The sequence below is a fragment of the Macaca thibetana genome, chromosome 5 (genome assembly GCF_024542745.1).
Source record: "Macaca thibetana thibetana isolate TM-01 chromosome 5, ASM2454274v1, whole genome shotgun sequence".
NCBI lineage: Eukaryota > Metazoa > Chordata > Mammalia > Primates > Cercopithecidae > Macaca > Macaca thibetana.
Genome location: NC_065582.1, coordinates 149357252 through 149375153, shown reverse-complemented (window position 1 = coordinate 149375153; position 17902 = coordinate 149357252). Strand labels below are relative to the sequence as shown.

General features: G+C 39.0%; 2 protein-coding genes across 2 annotated transcripts in view; both read left to right on the top strand.

Annotated features, from left to right (window-relative positions):
- The window catches only part of NWD2 (NACHT and WD repeat domain containing 2), a 196344-nt gene that overhangs the window by 158990 nt on the left and 19452 nt on the right, over positions 1-17902 (top strand). The gene's annotated exons all lie outside the window — the stretch shown is intronic.
- LOC126954891 (60S ribosomal protein L17-like) lies at positions 16198-16867 on the top strand. Its single transcript, XM_050790922.1, has one exon. The coding sequence runs from the start codon at positions 16552-16554 to the stop codon at positions 16825-16827; it is 276 nt and encodes a 91-aa protein (XP_050646879.1). The 5' UTR covers positions 16198-16551; the 3' UTR covers positions 16828-16867.

The following is a 17902-nucleotide window of genomic DNA, read 5'->3' as shown; positions in this document are numbered from 1 at the left end:
AAAAAAAAAAAAAAAAAAAAAAAAAATTCATGATGAAGGAATTTCTGTGATCAAATGATAGGATTCTGAAAGAGGATTATCAAAGTGTTGATAGTTGGTAAAACTGGGTAATAGGTATCCAGGGGCTTGTTATGCTATTATCTGTACTTTTGAGCATGTGTGAAAGTTTTCACAATAAGCTCTTTTTAAAAATCACTACCGCCTACACTAGACTTCTTCACATCATAGAGAAGTACACCCTCTTCATCTAGAGATCAGCTTTAAGTGGCCTCAGCCAGCCCTGAAAAAAAAAAAAAAGAAAAAAAAAACCCAACACCCAGAAATAAACAAAGATAAATTACCTTTTTGCTTCAGAAGTCGCTGTAACAAGACTCTGCTAAAGCCATGAATCTTACCTTGTTGAATATCATTCAGACTTACTTAATGTACACTTCTATAAAAGCTGGCTTGCCTAGTTTCTCATTCCACATTTGATCTAGTAAAGGAAGAGTGCTAGAAGTGGGTACAGTGACAGCAGGAAAAATCGCATCTTATAGCCTGACATTTGGAGAACCAAAAAAGTATAAAAGAATTTGAGGCCGGGCGCGGTGGCTCAAGCCTGTAATCCCAGCACTTTGGGAGGCTGAGACGCGCGGATCACGAGGTCGGGAGATCGAGACCATCCTGGCTAACACCGTGAAACCCTGTCTCTACTAAAAAATACAAAAGAACTAGCCGGGCAAGGTGGCAGGCGCCTGTAGTCCCAGCTACTTGGGAGGCTGAGGCAGGAGAATGGCGTGAACTCGGGAGGCAGAGCTTTCAGTGAGCTGAGATCCGGCCACTGCACTCCAGCCCGGGCGACAGAGCGAGACTCCGTCTCAAAAAAAAAAAAGAATTTGATCAACAGATTATACAGTGATGGATTATTGATTAATTCATCAATAATAAGAGTGTTAGCCTTTATAGAGCATTTATGTGTCAGTTACCATTCCAATTTCTTTACTTATATTAATGTCGTTAATCCACAGGGAAATCCACTGAAATTGAAATTGTTGGATTCTATATTTTACAGATAAGAGAGCACACTGGAGCACAAAGGGGTTAAGTAACTTGGCTGAGGTCACAGAGCAGAGAGCTGCTGCTCTGACCCACTGTTGGTGCCTCCATATTAATAAAAGTTAAACTACATTCAATGTCCTTTATTTAAGACATATATTGGGATGAAATGAAAGTATAAAAGGCAATTTAGGTATTTGTTTTCAATTGAAATTTGCTTTAAAGAGTTGAAAGGGATAAAAGGGCTATTTGGAAATATCCCTGAAAAAAGCATGTATGGGAGAAATAGCATAAACTTCGAAGTTTGAGGAGACCTGGGGTCAGATTCCTCTACAAGTTACTTGACCTCTCTCACTCTCAGATCTCTTTGCTTTAAAGTGGAAGTAGTGTATCACAATGTGGTTCTAAAGATCAAATGAGTGAATGGTCTAGAATTCGTTCATATTCCCCTTTCTCATGTGGAGAAGCTGGTGATGCCAGGTAAATAAATCATTACTTTAAAATAGGCAAAAGAGGCTGGGCGCGGTGGCTCACGCCTGTAATCCCAGCACTTTGGGAGGCCAAGATGGGCGGATCAAGAGGTCAGGAAATGGAGACCATCCTGGCTAACACGGTGAAACCCCGTCTCTACTAAAAATACAAAAAAAAATAGCCGGGCGAGGTGGCGGGCACCTGTAGTCCCAGCTACTCGGGAGGCTGAGGCAGGAGAATGGCGTGAACCCGGGAGGCGGAGCTTGCAGTGAGCTGAGATCTGGCCACTGCACTCCAGCCTGGGCGACAGAGCAATACTCCGTCTCAAAAAAACAAAACAAAACAAAACAAAAAAAAAGAGCAAAAGATACTCAATATCCAGAATTTATAAATGTGAAAGTCCAATTAAGGATTAAGCACATACTGAAGAGAACACTTCATAAACCCAGGTCTTCAGAATTGATACCCATTAATGACGCTGGTGTCACCATTTAAACAACACTTACTGAGCCAGCTTTCCCTCCGTCAACCTCTCAGGCCCATGGTGCACAGGCCAGCCTTCCTCCTAGGCCTGTCTGTTGTGTCCTCAGTTAAAAAGAAGAAACTTCCCTTGAAACGCCAGATCAGCAGGATGTTATGAGCAACTCAGCTTTTTTGTAAGGCTTTCCAAGCATGGCTGAAAAGCCTCAGCAGGATCTGTACACACACAGGCAGCCTTGAAAGAACCCTTAGACACACTGACTAGGGCTGGCCCCCAACAAGGCAGCAAAAGAAGTGAGAGCCTGTTGTGGGCCAGGCATTGTGCAGTGTATCCAGGCCGGCATAGGGACCGAGCCAGCTGGACAGCAGCTGTGAGAACTAGGATCCACAGGCGCCGAAACAGGACTGGAGTCCAGGCTTTTAAGTATGGAGTGAGAAATCAGGTCTGAGCATGGAACTTATATATATTTTTAAAATAAAAATATTTATATGCCTTTATATATGTACATAAAATATATAAATATAAATTGGTGTCATTTCCACTCATGTAATGCCCTTAATATTTGCTGGCTTTAAGAATGGCCGGAATCAAAAACCCAAAAAATAATAGATGTTGGTGTGGATGTGGTGAAAAGGGAACACTTTTACACTGCTGGTGGGAATGTAAACTAGTACAACCACTATGGAAAACAGTGTGGAGATTCCCTAAGGAACTAAAAGTAGATCCAACATTTGACCCAGCAATCCCATTCTTGGGTATCTACCCGAGGAAAAGAAGACATTATTCGAAAAAGATACTCGCACACACATGTTTATAGCAGCACAATTTGCAATTGCAAAAATATGGAATGAGGCCAAATGCCCATCAATCAACAAGTGGATAAAAATGTGAGAGATATATATAGAATACTAAGCCATAAAAAGGAACAAAATAATGGAATTTGCGGCCACCTGGGTGGAGTTGGAGACCATTATCATAAGTGAAGTAACTCAGAAATGCAAAACCAAACATCATATGTTCTCATAAGTGGGAGCTAAGCTATGAGGATGCAAAGGCATAAGAATGATACAATGGACTTGAGGAACTCGGGGGAAAGGGGGGGAGGGGATGAAGGATAAAAGTCCACACATTGGGTACAGTGTACACTGCTCAGGTGATGGGTGCAGAAATCTCAGAAATCACCACTAAAGAACTTATTCAATACCAATACTAGAACTTAGCCAATACCACCTGTTCCCCAAAAACCTATTGAAATAAAAAATAACATTTAGAATATATTTCTCTTAAATTTTTTTTAAAAAGGAAAAAAATTGCTGGCTTAATGATGGGATCATTGGTATGGTAATATTTATAAAAGCAAAAAAGACATTGGGAGAATCTAAATATTCATCAGTAAAAAAAATTGATGGCAAAAATGTGGAACATTCTTGGGATGGAATATCACAGTTATACAAAAGAATAGATTGGATTTCAACTTATCTACATAGAACCATTGCAAAAAAATGAATTTTAAAAGTACAGAGTATGTCTCATATAATGTGTGTAAATTTTAAAATAAAAAACATATAGCATATATTTGTATATATGGAATTTGCTAATAGACAAATGGGGTATATAACAAATGTATAAAAATAGTTGCATTTTGGGAAGGAGGAGAGGAATCAGCCTGGATTTGCAGGTCAAAAGGGAATTCAACTTTATGTTATGTTATATTTCCTTTATTTTAAAAAGATCTATTGGAAATAAGGGAGTCTGGAGGCCTGAAGGCAAAAGGAACTGTAAATAAATACAGTGCTCTTGTTGATTAAATCATTTCCCACAAGGAGGAGACTAACAATTCTCATATGACTATATATGTATCCTGGAATTGAACAATTAAGTAATTGGCAGATGGCAGGATTCAGATTTCTCACTGGTGGAGTTGAATGTACAGATCAGCAACAGGAGGAGGTTAGAATGAGCCATGGTAATGAGTCAAAGTTTGAGATATTTGCTTATGAGAACTCATGATTAACTTAATATAGATTAAGATTAATAATTTAATAAACAGCAGAGATAGAAATATTTATGGATATATGTATATACACAGGTTAGTATACACACATATAATTCTTTGCTCCGTCAATAGAGAGGACTTAAAAGAAATGACAGCAAATTAGCAACAACAACATCTAGCACCCAGATCTTGATCTCTAATAACATTCTCTAATAAAAGGAATAAGGATTCCTTAGAGAAATGGATTATTCCGGGACTGGAGTATCTTGTAGTACCAAGAAGTAAGGAGTTCTTTAACAAAAGGATGGAAGGGTGGTAAGTCAAAGGGCCCAGGAACCCAATGAAAGCTCGCAATGGCCAAAGCTGGAAAACCTTGAGCAATAAAATAAAGTAGTATTGGACTATAACCCAAAATATAAATAAGTATCAATAAGTCCATACTAATATAAATAAACTATTGAATAAATTAATAAACAAGGAAGAAGAAACAAGTCTTCTATGCAGAATAATTTCAAATTATGTAGATTATGTAATGATGTAGATAATCTCCCCTAAAAGAGGGGGGCATAACTCTTACCCCTTAAATGTGGGCTACACATAATGATTTCCTTCTAACGAGTACAGTATGAAAATGAAGGGAGAGGAATAACTTGAAAGTGGAGAAATGCAACACTGTGTTAGCCAGGTGCTCAAGGTCAGTGTCAACACTCATAAACTATGTTGATGGTAAATACCCTCGATATCATGAAAATGGCACTAAATTCTGTGATCTTTCTCCCAAAAATCCATAATTCCAGTTTAATAATGAGAAAAGTATCAGGTAAATTCCAGTAGCGGTGTATCCTACATAATATGTGACCACACTGTTCTTTATGGTCAAGGTCATCAAAAGCAACTAAAGCCTGAGAAAATGTCACAGCCAAAGAGAACCTCAAGATAAATCAAAAGTAGTGTAATATGGTACCCTAGAGGGAATCCTGAAGCAGGAAAAAGATAGTAAGTATAAATTAAGGAAATCTGAATAAACTATGGGCTTTAGTTCATCAAAATGTACCAATATCAGTTCATTGATTGTAACAAATATACCATACTAATGTAAGATGCTAAAAATAGGGAAAACTAGAGTGTACTCTCCACTTAATTTTGACTGTACTATCCACTCAATTTTTCTTTAAGTCTAAAACTGTTCCCAAAAAATAGTCTATATATATGTACACTTTAATTTCTGGGGTACATGTGCAGAACATGCAGGTTTGTTACATAGGTATATACATGCCATGGTGGTTTGCTACACCCATCAACCAGTCATCTACATGACATATTTCTTCTAATGCTATCCCTCCCCTAGTCCCCCAGCCCCTGACAGGCCCAGGTGTGTGATGTTCCCCTCCCTGTGTCCATGTGTTCTCACTGTTCAACTCCTACTTATGAGTGAGAACATGCAGTGTTTGGTTTTCTGTTCCTGTGTTAGTTTGTTGAGAATGATGGTTTCCAGCTTCATCCATGTCCCTGCAAAGGACATGAACTCATCCCTTTTTTATGGCTGCATAGTATTCCATGGTGTATATGTGCCACATTTTCTTTATCCAGTCTATCATTGACGGGCATTTGGGTTGGTTCCAGGTCTTTGCTATTTTGAACAGTGCCACAATAAACATACATGTGCATGTGTCTTTATAGTAGAATGATTTATAACCCTTTGGGTTATAAATCCCTGTAATGGGATTGCTGGGTCAAATATTTCTGGTTCTAGATCCTTGAGGAATTGCCACACTGTCTTCCACAATGATTGAGCTAATTTACATTCCCACCAACAGTGTAAAAGTGTTTCCATTTCTCCACATCCTCTCCAGCATCTGTTGTTTTCTGACTTTTTAATGATCACAATTCTAATTGGTGTGAGACAGTATCTCATTGTGGTTTTGATTTGCATTTCTCTAATGACCAGTGATGATGAGCTTTTTATCATGTCTATTGGCTGCATAAGAAGAAAGCTGGAGGCATCATGCTACCTGACTTCAAAATATACTACAAGGCTACGGTAACCAAAACAGCATGGTACTGGTACCAAAACAGATATATAGACCAATAGAACAGAACAGAGGCCAGAAATAACACCACACATCTACAACCATCTGATCTGTGACAAATCTGACAAAAACAAGCAGTGGATAAAATATTCCCTATTTAATAAATGGTGTTGGGAAAACTGGCTAGCCATATGCAGAAGACTGAAACGGGACCCGTTCCTTACACCTTATACAAAATTTAACTCAAGATGGATTAAAGACTTAAACATAAGACCTAGGACCATAAAAATCCTAGAAGAAAACCCAGGCAATACCATTCAGGACATAGGCATGGGCAAAGACTTAACATCTAAAACACCAAGAGCAATGGCAACAAAAGCCAAACTTGACAAATGGCATCTAATTAAACTAAAGTGCTTCTACACAGCAAAAGAAACTATCATCAGAGTGAACAGACAACCTACAGAATGGGAGGAAATTTTTGCAATCTATCCATCTGACAAAGGGCTAATATACAGAATCTACAAAGAACTTAAACAAACGTACAAGAAAAAAAAACCCCATCAAAAAGTGGGCAAAGGATATAAACAGACACTTCTCAATAGTCTACTAATTTTTAAAAAACCACTTGAAAATATGACAAAATGTTGAGCTGTCAAACTGGGTTGTTTATTCTTTGTTTCTCTGTTTTTTAGTTTCTCAGAATTAGAAAAATGAAAACTTAGAGCAGACTCATGTACCATGCATTCTGGGAATTCATCATCTTGGGAAATTTTACTGTCAGTTTTCTTGTTTATATTAACGCTGGTAAATCAAACATCTCTTACAGAATAAGGCCAAGACATAAGCTAAAAATTGTTGAACTTCTTTGCACACAAATCTTTCTGCAAATAGGATGAATTTCTAAAAGTGAACTGCCAAACTATGTCTTCAAAATGTTATATTCATTTTTATTGGCTCTCTGTCTGAGAGTGCCTGTTTCCTAGTTGACTAGAAACCATAGGTGTGCTCATTATTTTCCTCTATCAGTTTAATAAGCAAAAAGATCTTATCACATTTGCGCTTTCATTTGCAGTTCTATGGTTGTTAAAAGGGTGAGCATTATTATTTTTCGTAGTTACATTTATCTTTTTGCATATATGAATTACCTATTCATGTCCTTTGTCCATTGTTGCATTGCTCTATAACAGCTCTGTATAAATGTTTTGAGTATTATTCTCTTCTCTGTTGACTTCAGTGACACTTTTCCATTCTTCCTCCCTCTGCTTCTGTGGCCATGCTAAAGGTTGGTGATCCTCTGCTACACCCTCTTTCCACTCTGTAATTGCCCCTCAAACTATCTAATCCATACAGGTATCTGACTGCTCTCCTAGAAGAAAGGCACAGGCTGGGCACAATGGCTCACAGCTATAATCTCAGCACTTTGGGAGGCTGAGACAGGTGGATCACGAGGTCAAGAGATCAAGACCATCCTGGTCAACATGGTGAAACCCTGTCTCTACTAAAAATACAAAAATTAGCTGATGTGGTGGCACGCACCTGTAGTCCCAGCAACTCAGGCGGCTGAGGCAAGAGAATCACTTGAACCCAGAAGGTGGAGGTTGCAGTGAGCTGAGATTGTGCCACTGCCAGTCCAGCCTGGTGACAGAACTAGACTCTGTCTCAAAAACAAAAAAACAAAAAGAAAGAAAGAAAAAAGACACAAAAGGAGCAGGAACCATGACTGTCTTAGCATGACCAACTGTCCTGGCTTATCTGGGACTGGGGTGGAGGCCATTCCTGGGACTTTGAGTGCTCAAACTAGGACGGTCCTGAGCACACAGAAAGAGCTGATCACCCTAAAAGGTTAAGTATTCAATAAGTATTGACTGAATGAATCCTTGATAACTGCCAGGACTACTATTTCAGCCAGCTTAATCTTTTGGCCCACAGATCCACACATCTCTAATTCTTCATGGACAGCACCACTTGAATAACACAGACATGTCACATTTTTTTTTTTTCTTTTTTTCTTTGGAGACAGAGTCTCGCTCTGGCACCCAGGCTGGAGTACACTAGTGGGATCTCAGCTCATTGCAACCTCCGCCTCCCAGACTCAAGGAATTCCCCTGCCTCAGCCTCCCGAGTAGCTGGGATTATAGGTGCATACCACCATGCCCGGCTAATTTGACATCTCATTTTTAATATGTCCCAAACTCTGTCTCCACTACCCCTCTGAAAACTCGGCTCCATTTGTATTCATTTTCCCGATGAATTCTTTCTCTAGCATTTTAGAATTCCAGTAATCCTTACACATTTCACAGTTCTCAATTTTGTGAGGCAACTGCCAGGGTTAGGATTGTAATCTGTACTTTGGAAGTAACGTAAGTTAACAGCAAACTCCAGAATGGCTCCATTCCATGCGGCTCTGTTAGGCAGCTCTTTCACCCTTATGACTGTTCCCTTTGTTCTAATATTTCTAAAGAATAATGGTTGTGTTCAGTGTTTTCCAAGTAATGAAACTTCCTTGCAGGCAAAAGCATCTTGCAATAAGTAGAAAGTAGCAGAATTATTATTAATATAAGGAGTTCAGGAGTGAGATTATGTGTGTAAATTTAATAACTATAATTAAACCACAAATGTAGGTTTCAAGAAAGGTAAAACTATAATGTGATTTTGAGAAAGCTGAGAATTGTTAGCTCTCAAAGAAACATGATTGAAGCATCAGTTTAGTTATTCTGCTGTATGTTAGATGAAATTGGTAAATTATCTAATCTATGACTTGACTGCCTCATTTTACGATCAGTGCCAAACACAGCAGACCTTATGTTGACAATATCACATTCATTTTGTTCATCTGTATGCTTGTATTAGTCAGTTCAGGTGGCAAGGACAAAATACTGTGGACTGTGTAGATTAAACAACAAAAATATTTTTTTCACAGTCTAACTGGAAGTTTAAGATAAGGGTGCCAGCATGGTCAGGTTCCAGTGAGGGCTGTCTGTTTCAGACTAGAATAGGGGCCATCTTCTCTCTGTGTCCTCGCTTGGCAGAGAGAGCTCTGGTGTCTGTCTTCCAGTAAGGGCACCAGTTCTGTTAGTTTAGGGCTCTATTCTTATGACCTTATTTAACCTTAATCACCTCCTTAAAAGCCCCATCTTCAACACAGTGACATGGGTAGTTAGGGCTTCAACATACGAATTTTGAGGAGACACAAGTTAGTCCATAGCAATGCTGGCCTTCCTTTATAGAGAAACCGAATTTAAGTAACTCAATTCCTGCAAAGATAGCTATGAACACACTGATTATAATACAAACAGCTTCATTTTTGTAAACTTCTGTTTTACATGTGGATTGCCGCCTGCCCTTAAAATAATGCCTGTATTCTCTATAAAGGTGACTCTGTACATCTGTTGCTGGGGTTCCAACTAGCTAGTGCAGTTAACCCAGCATAATTATTTTAAAGCTCTTTTTCTCCACCCCTGGAACATTGATAAGTTTGTACTTATCTGACCACACATTTTCTTACCTTCATACCACCTATAAGCAACTACTTGTGCATTTTTTCCTCCCTTCTGGCCTCTGTCTTTCCAATCAAGAAATACTTCATTCTTCTATCTATCCAGCTATACCTCTCAGCATTTTTTTCTGTTCTGTGTATGTATGTATCAGTATGCCATATATATGTGTTTCTCTATAAACTGTATTTCTATAGTGATACTTTATGTATTGCCAAGTGCTTTACATTTCAGAGTGCTTTCACCCTCACCTGTTTGACTCTCATGATGCACCAGAGGAGGTATGTGGCCAGATAAATATACAAGGGAACAGTTTTATCTCTGTTAACAAATATGAAAGCTGAAACTCAAAGAGACAAAACAATCTGCTTACGTCACTCCTAATGCCTTGCCTTCTACTAACCTCAAAATATTCTTTCTTTATCTGCACATTAGATTAAGTATTTGTACCCATGAATGTATCCCTTTGTTGATATATCCTATTTCAGAGACTCATATTTGTAATACGTTAAACACAGGCTCACTGTATACACATTGTGGGAAATTGATTTTTTTTTTTTTTGCCCATAGAGAAATGCCAGTAAATATCAAATTATTATCGACCATCAGAACCATCATGGATATCTGGATAATTGAATGTTTTGCAATGAAAAATGCTTAATGTGCTAGATATATCTGCTAACATTCATTCTTGGCAACCCTGCATACAAGCATGTATCTGTAATAACTGAGAAATGAATAGTTTTCCAAAAATATTACCCTCATGTCTATTGGTGCCAAAAATATGACCTTTTTTAAAGACCTTATCTAGATTACCTTTAATATGGACATTATTTTAACAGGGAATGTTTTAGTCACTTGTCATTATTTTGCAATTTATATATCATTTTCCCATCTCTCCCTGTATTAGAGTTCTCCAGAGCAACAAAGTCAATCAAATATATGTAGATGATTTATTATAAGGCATTGGCTCATGCAACTGTGGAGTCTGACAAGCCCGACAACCTGCCATCTGCAGACTGGAGACCTAGGGAAGCTGGTGGTATAAATTCCAGTCCAACTGCAAAAGCCAAAGAAACAGCAGTGCCAATGGAATAAGTCCCAGTCCAAGAGCAGAAGATCAATATCTCAGCTCAACAGTCAGGCAGAGAGAACAAATTTTCCTTTACTCTGTCTTTTGGTTCTCTTCAGGCCCTCAATGGATTGGATGATACATACGCAGTTGGGGAGGGCCATCTGCTTTACTCAGTCTACCAATTCAAGTGCTAATCTCATCCAGTAACAACATCACATACCCAACCAGAAATCATGTTAAGTGAAATATCTGGGCATCCTGTGGTCCAGTCATGTCGACACACAGAATTAACCATCACATCCCCATTTCTCCATTTCCTCTTTCTACTTGTGACGTGAGAAACTTAAAGTTTGAGTAATTGAGTTGTAATTTACTTCTAAATAAAGTATCCTATGTTTGTGTTACAAATTTAAATAGATGTATAGGTGCTTCTTGACTTCCAAATCATTGAGAAAATAATGTTAAGTTGTGAATAAGGTGTTACTGGCTCTTTGGCGGGGTTCAGGTGGTCTCACTCCACTGTAGAGTTCTTAACACTGACCATGAGCTCCAGGGAAGACATCACAACCACCATTGTTCTCCCACCCAAAAGAATAAATCAGGTAGAAAGAATACCAACACCCAGGGCTATAACACTGAACATGCCATAGCCCTTGTGCACAGTGCCCCCTGGAGTTGTGCAGTGCACAGCCTGCACATTCATACATGGTAGCCCTGCCAAGGGTACTGGCTACAAGAGGTATCACAATCAAATGAGCTGCTCTAAGATACTCTCAGAAGGGGAAGTAGTACAAGAACTTGATGAAGTAGAAACAATGGGGATATTGAATTTAAAGCCCCATATTCAAATGCTGGTACTACCATGTCTTCTGGGAAACATGGCCTTGGGCAAGCCTGCTGAGGTCTGGGAGCCTTGGTGTCTCTCCCTACTTCACAGATGCTTGAGTGTCAAATGAGATCATATATGAAGGAAAATTATGCATAAAATCATAAAATTTTATTGTAATAAATAGAAGCTTATAGAAAGAGAGAAATAGGCCCACCTGCCTTGCTCCGGTGACTGGGTTGGGGGAATAGGGCATTTAAAGAGTATATGCTTCATCTTGTTATAGCCCCAGTTTGTGGAGGAGGATGAGTGAAGATCTCTTTTCCTTTACAGTTCTCCCATGAGCAATGGCTCATAAGCAGCAGTCCAGGGAGCAGCTGCCTCATGCCCAGCAAAGCATGGCATCCATAACCCCAAATACTCTATCCTCACCTGTCTTTCCTGACATCCCACCACAGAGTAAAGTCAAGGACACACTGAGCTCATCAACACCTTCAAGAATACTTATTCCTGTATTCTGTTTGGTACAATACAAACTGCATGCCGTAGACTCAGACCCCAAAGATTCTCAGTTGCAAGCCCAGGCACAGCTAACTGCACATGATGAGCAGAGTGGAGAGAAATCAATATTTGCCCAATGGAAAGGAAAAAAAATCAATTGAGAAGAGGGAAAATGTTATCTCTAAGCCTTTGAAAGCAGTGGCTTAGATGTAGCTATAGCAGCATGTAAAGAAGGAAAATGAGATTTTAAGAAGTAGAGAGTCTTTTTACATTTAAATTCCTAGTTCTAAAGAGCTCAATAGTTCAGAAAGTATTTTTAATTGTGATGAAATTCATACAACATAAAATTAACCATTTTAAAGTGAACAATTGAGTGGCATTTACTACATTTACAGTGTTGTACAAACACCACCTCTATCCAGTTCCAAAACATCAGGAAGTGTTTGTTAAGTCTGAGAAATTTTTCTTAGATTTTTTGAGCCTTTTGGACTTAACTCCCCAGATTATATTTGAGTGTTGTATTGTTGCTTTCTGCCTAGCTGATATTATGTGTCTTCAGTGTTTAAGAATAGGCCAATTTAAATGTGTTTCCACATTTGGTAAGGTGGATGGGAGAGAGGTGACTATAGATTTCTACAGACAGGCAAAATCCCATATGTTTATTTTCACATCTCTATTGACAGAATGTTTAAACTATTCAATAAAAAATAGAAAATTATTTCACTCATATGCATTTCTTCTGTCTAGGGTCATAGGCAGATGGATCAATAGTGTAACTCATAAAAATGGACTTCAATGCAAAATTGAATGTAGTCTCTCATCTCTGCACCAAGTTTTTCCCTACAAACTGGCAAAGTTGGTTTAACTAAGCAAAAAGCAAGCTTTTTGAGAATTGGGGTCAGAAGGATGTGGAAAATCTGTTTCTCTTTCAGTGACTGGAATGAATACTCTACTGCCAGTGAACAGAGAAGGATGCCTTCTTGTTCATAGCTGCTGTGGCTGCCCTAAAGTCATTCATGGATACTGCCATGGCTGCAGAGCTAAGGAATAGTCTAATTGGGAAACAAAACAGTGGAATCCATCTTGCTGCCTAGAGTTTAACTGCTAGCCTCTTGAACTTGGTCTTCCATCTCCACCTCTGCTCTGGTCCATTGACCATATGAGCTGGACTTTGCAACTGAGTTGGACTGCCCCCTTCTGTAAATTGACTCTGGTCCTGGTAAAATATTTGTGTGTTGCCTTATTTGTAAATATTTGTGTGTTATTTTAGAACTGTAACTACACACACACACACACACACACACACACACACACAGACCAAAAATATCTTACTGAAAAATGTGGAAGCAAAATTCACTTTTGCTGTTTGTCAAATAGCAAGATAAGACTGAGGTAGAATCCTGTCTTAGACTCCTAAAATTTAACTGATTCATGATTTATGAGCATTCCACCTAAAGGAAGAATCAATAGTGAGAAGGAAAAGAGTAAGGGAGAACAATCCAATAAGTAACTTGAAGCCTGTAGCACATTATTACTTTTCTGAAGTTCTATATTACCACTTTATATATAGTAGGCACTCAATATATATTTGTTATTTGTATGGGATTAGGATATTTTTTCTTCTTTAGTAATCTTTAAGGAACATTTTGCCTTACTATATTTATTACATAATTACAGTATTTGGTGCCGGGTGCTCAACTGAAAGAAATGATTATTTTTAAATAGCCCTTGATTTTTGAAATGATCCACTGTGTTCCAGGCTCTGCCCCTTCAGTACTTGCTAACCATTCCTCATGAGACCACATTTGCACTGCCCATAGCAATGGCTCTCAAATTGTGAATTCCTTTGGAACCTCATTTTAAAATGCAGTTTCCTTGGAATCTTCACTCACAATGTTCTTTCCATCTGAGAATGGACCTAGCAACCTACATTTTAGCAAGTACCCTGGGTGATCCAGATGTAGATGATCTGTGAAGCATATTTTAGAAAACGATCCATAGATTTGAGTGAACCCTAGTCTCTGGGACCAGCCTTGTTTAGAGCAGAAAGAAGTTGAAGAACCAACAGTACATTGCTGTGCAATCATGATGGTGCTGTCCAGGGACAAGATCTTGTTTCTGTACTCTCTATTTTGTCCTCTTCCCTGCCTCATGCCCAAAACCCAGCTGGTCTTGCCTTGGATTGTAGTAACTAGTCCATGATATTCCAAGACTGAATTGGCTACTAGATGGAGTGTTGTCAATTACTATATCCCATATTTAATGTGCTGTCTGTCTACCTGGTCCTCCACCAATGATCAAACTCCATCTGTATACTTTTTTGAATTCTACCAATGTCTACTGCTTAGACATTCTCTTATTCCCTATTTCGCCCATGTGGGTCTGTTTAATGGCACATCCCAGCATTAAAATCTCATTCTTAGTGGCATACAGCCCCAACTAAGAGTGCTGACTGTCCAGAATTAGGCAAGATAATGGGATAATCACCAGGTTGGTTACCCTAAAAAAGATAATGTTCCTCTGTATGTGTGGTAAAATGAAAGACCATGCCAATTTGTTTAGCATAAGAGATTTTGGAAGAGGGAACCATTAGAGAAGTTTGGGAAACAACTTGAGATACATCATTTTTGTTATATAAACCTGTTATCAAGATTGGCCCAATGTAGATTCAATAGAAGTGCTCTTAATTGGCCTTCAGGCGAATACAGTGGGTTGGGATTAGCACACCCTCTGTAGAACCCTCATATATCATGCTGAAATAATGGATACCAATAATGTGGCATCCCTCCATTCTAGCCCCTTCCAAAGGGACTTTTGCAGCCAAAAAGAACTGCTAGATTAGATCTACTTCCTTTCTGGTCATTGAGGCTAGTACTGAGGAGGCTTGAGCTTGAGGCAGTGAATTCAGGTGCTCACAGTCACCTTAGTAAACCAGTTATATGAGATGGCTTATGTACTAAGGAGAGAGAGAGGACATGGTCCAAACAGAGATATGTTTATACAGTACCTGCTTAAGGAATACGGCTGAAATGAGTATTGCTCACAAAACTGGTACCTTCCCAAATTGTTACTCCACCTATTGAGAGCTGAACTATTTTACTTGACTACAGAGAGAAGCTTCAGAGAAGAGCAAAACAAACTTTAATGACTTCTTTCTGTGTCTTGGTTCATTCATTTAGTCAACAACTGTGTGTTTTAATCCTTTCTATAGCTAGGAATAAACAGCTCTGGCCTCTCCCTCAGAGAGCTTACTAGTGTGTTGTAGAGTTTAAGTCATGAATTTATGTGGACACAGATCTACCAAGGACTTCTCTTACTCTTTCAGCTGCCTGTATCTGATGAAAAGGACACTGTGAATACTGGATAGGCAGGAGAAGTAGTCAGAAGTGCCCCCTAGGGAAACCAAACCGGAAATTCACTTTCCAGTGGATAAACACAGCTTGATGTTTATGCTAAAATGTTAATCAACAAGAGGAAAGAACAAAAGTGCCCCCAGATTGCACGGGAAGTGTCTCATGGATACAATAAAGCAGACAAATTGCTTTGGTAGGCTTATGTAAGAGGTCCTTTGTGTTCCCTCATTTCTACTAGGTAAGATGAAGATTAATTGAAATGCCAAGTGCTATCTAAGCTAATAGTTTTATTAGCTTAAACCGGAAGTTCAGCCACCTGGAGGACTTGCTAAAACATAGATTGCTCAGCTCTGTAACCAGAGTTTATTTTTTAGTAGCTCTGGGATGGGGCTTGAGAATTCACATGTTCCCAGGTGTTGCGGATGCTGCTGGTTCCAAGTCCACGCTGTGAGAACCACTGGCTTAAGCAGACAGTTTCAACAACCTTGAAAGTGTTGCTCCACAAAGCAAATCGGCAGTGGTACTAATTTCTTTTAAAGATGGAGTCTCGCTATGTTGCCCAGGCTGGAGTGCAATGGCACAATCTCGGCTCACTGCAACTTCTGCCTTCCAGATTGAAGCGATTCTCCTGCCTCAGCCTCCCTAGTAGCTGAGATTACTAGTACGCACCCGGCTAGTTTTTGTATTTTTAGTAGAGACAGGGTTTAACCATTTTGGCCAGGCTGATCTCAAACTCCTGACCTGAGGTGATCCTCCCGCCTTGGCCTCCCAAAGTGCTGGGATCACAAGTGTAAGCCACCATGCCCGGCCTACACCACTAAATTTAAGATGTTTAAATACCTGCTGTTTTTCTCACTACAAAATAATATATATGTATACCAAAAAAAGGTTTTTAATAAAAAATAATAAACTTATTTAATGACCTATGTAAATTTGAAACCACCCAAAGATAGCCATTAATAACCTTGCTTTGGCTCTTTCCCTAAGCGGCCTGAGGTAATCTGAAAATGGTTCGCTATTCACTTAACCCGGAGAACCCCACGAAATCATGCAAATCAAGAGGTTCCAATCTTCGTGTTCACTTTAAGAACACTCGTGAAACTGCCCAGGCCATCAAGGGTATGCATATTCGAAAATCCACGAAGTATCTGAAAGATGTCACTTTACAGAAACAGTGCGTACCATTCCGACGTTACAATGGTGGAGTTGGCAGGTGTGCCCAGGCCAAGCAGTGGGGCTGGACACAAGGTCGGTAGCCCAAAAAGAGTGCTGAATTTTTGCCGCATATGCTTAAAAACGCAGAGAGTAATGCTGAACTTAAGGGTTTAGATGTAGATTCTCTGGTCATCGAGCATATCCAAGTGAACAAAGCACCTAAGATGCGCCGACGGACCTACAGAGCTCATGGTCGGATTAACCCATACATGAGCTCTCCCTGCCACATTGAGATGATCCTTACTGAAAAGGAACAGATTGTTCCTAAACCAGAAGAGGAGGTTGCCCAGAAGAAAAAGATATCCCAGAAGAAACTGAAGAAACAAAAACTTATGGCACGGGAGTAAATTCAGCATTAAAATAAATGTAATTAAAAGGAAAAAAAAATAACCTTGCTTTGCATTTTTATAAAATGTTTCTTATGTATGTTTGTGTATGCATATATACGTGATATTCTCTCTAACATATGTACATAATATTCTCTCTCTTCTCTATATATATAAATATCAAAATCACTAGAATCATCTTTTATTTTTTTGAGACAGAGTCTCATTCTGTTTACCAGGCTGGAGTGCAGTGGTGCATTCTTGGCTCACTGCAACCTTCTTCTCCCGGGTTCAAGCGATTCTTGGGCCTCAGCCTCCGAAGTAGCTGAGATTACAGTCACATGCCACCACGCCTGGCTAATTTTTGTATTTTTCAGTAGAGACAGGGTTTCATCATGTTGGACAGGCTGGTCTCGAGCTCCCGGCTTCAAGAATCCACCCGCCTCAGCCTCCCAAAGTACTGGGATTACAAGCGAGAGCCATCACACTCAGCCTGGAATCATCTTATGAATACCATTCTATAACTTACACTTTTCATTTAATATGTATTTGTAAACATCTTTCTAAGTCAATATACGTGTATGATACAATTTAGTACATCTTTTGAATGAACATTTAGGTTATTAGGCAATTCTTTCAAAGAAACCAATTCAGCATAAGTATTTTTGGAAGTATTTGCATCCTTAATTATTTCCTAAAGGCAAATTCTCAGAAGAAAAAAATGCAAAGTAAAAAGTTATATGGATTTTTAGGGCTCTAAATACATATTGCCTGATTAGGCTTCTAATGCTAGACCATTTTACACACCCATCAGCACTCTATGGTTATTTTCTCACACCTTGACATAAGGCTGAGTACATATTTGTTCATTGTTTTTCTGTGAGAGGTTTCTTTTGCCAATTTAATAGAGAGAAAATGCTCTCTTGTTTACATTTTGAATTTTTTTTTTTTAGTTACCAATGGGGTTACTAGTAGTATCACATTCAGTGATGTCATACTTCTTTTCATTGTAGGGATGTGAATCTGAAGCTTAGGATTATGCTATCAATTCTTGACAAAGCAGTTATTTGGTTTGAGGCTTTACAGTAATGTTTGA

What these genes read in the sequence shown, in the direction of transcription:
- LOC126954891 (XM_050790922.1), top strand. Translation starts at nt 16,552, where the DNA reads ATGCTTAAAAACGCAGAGAGTAATGCTGAACTTAAGGGTTTAGATGTA.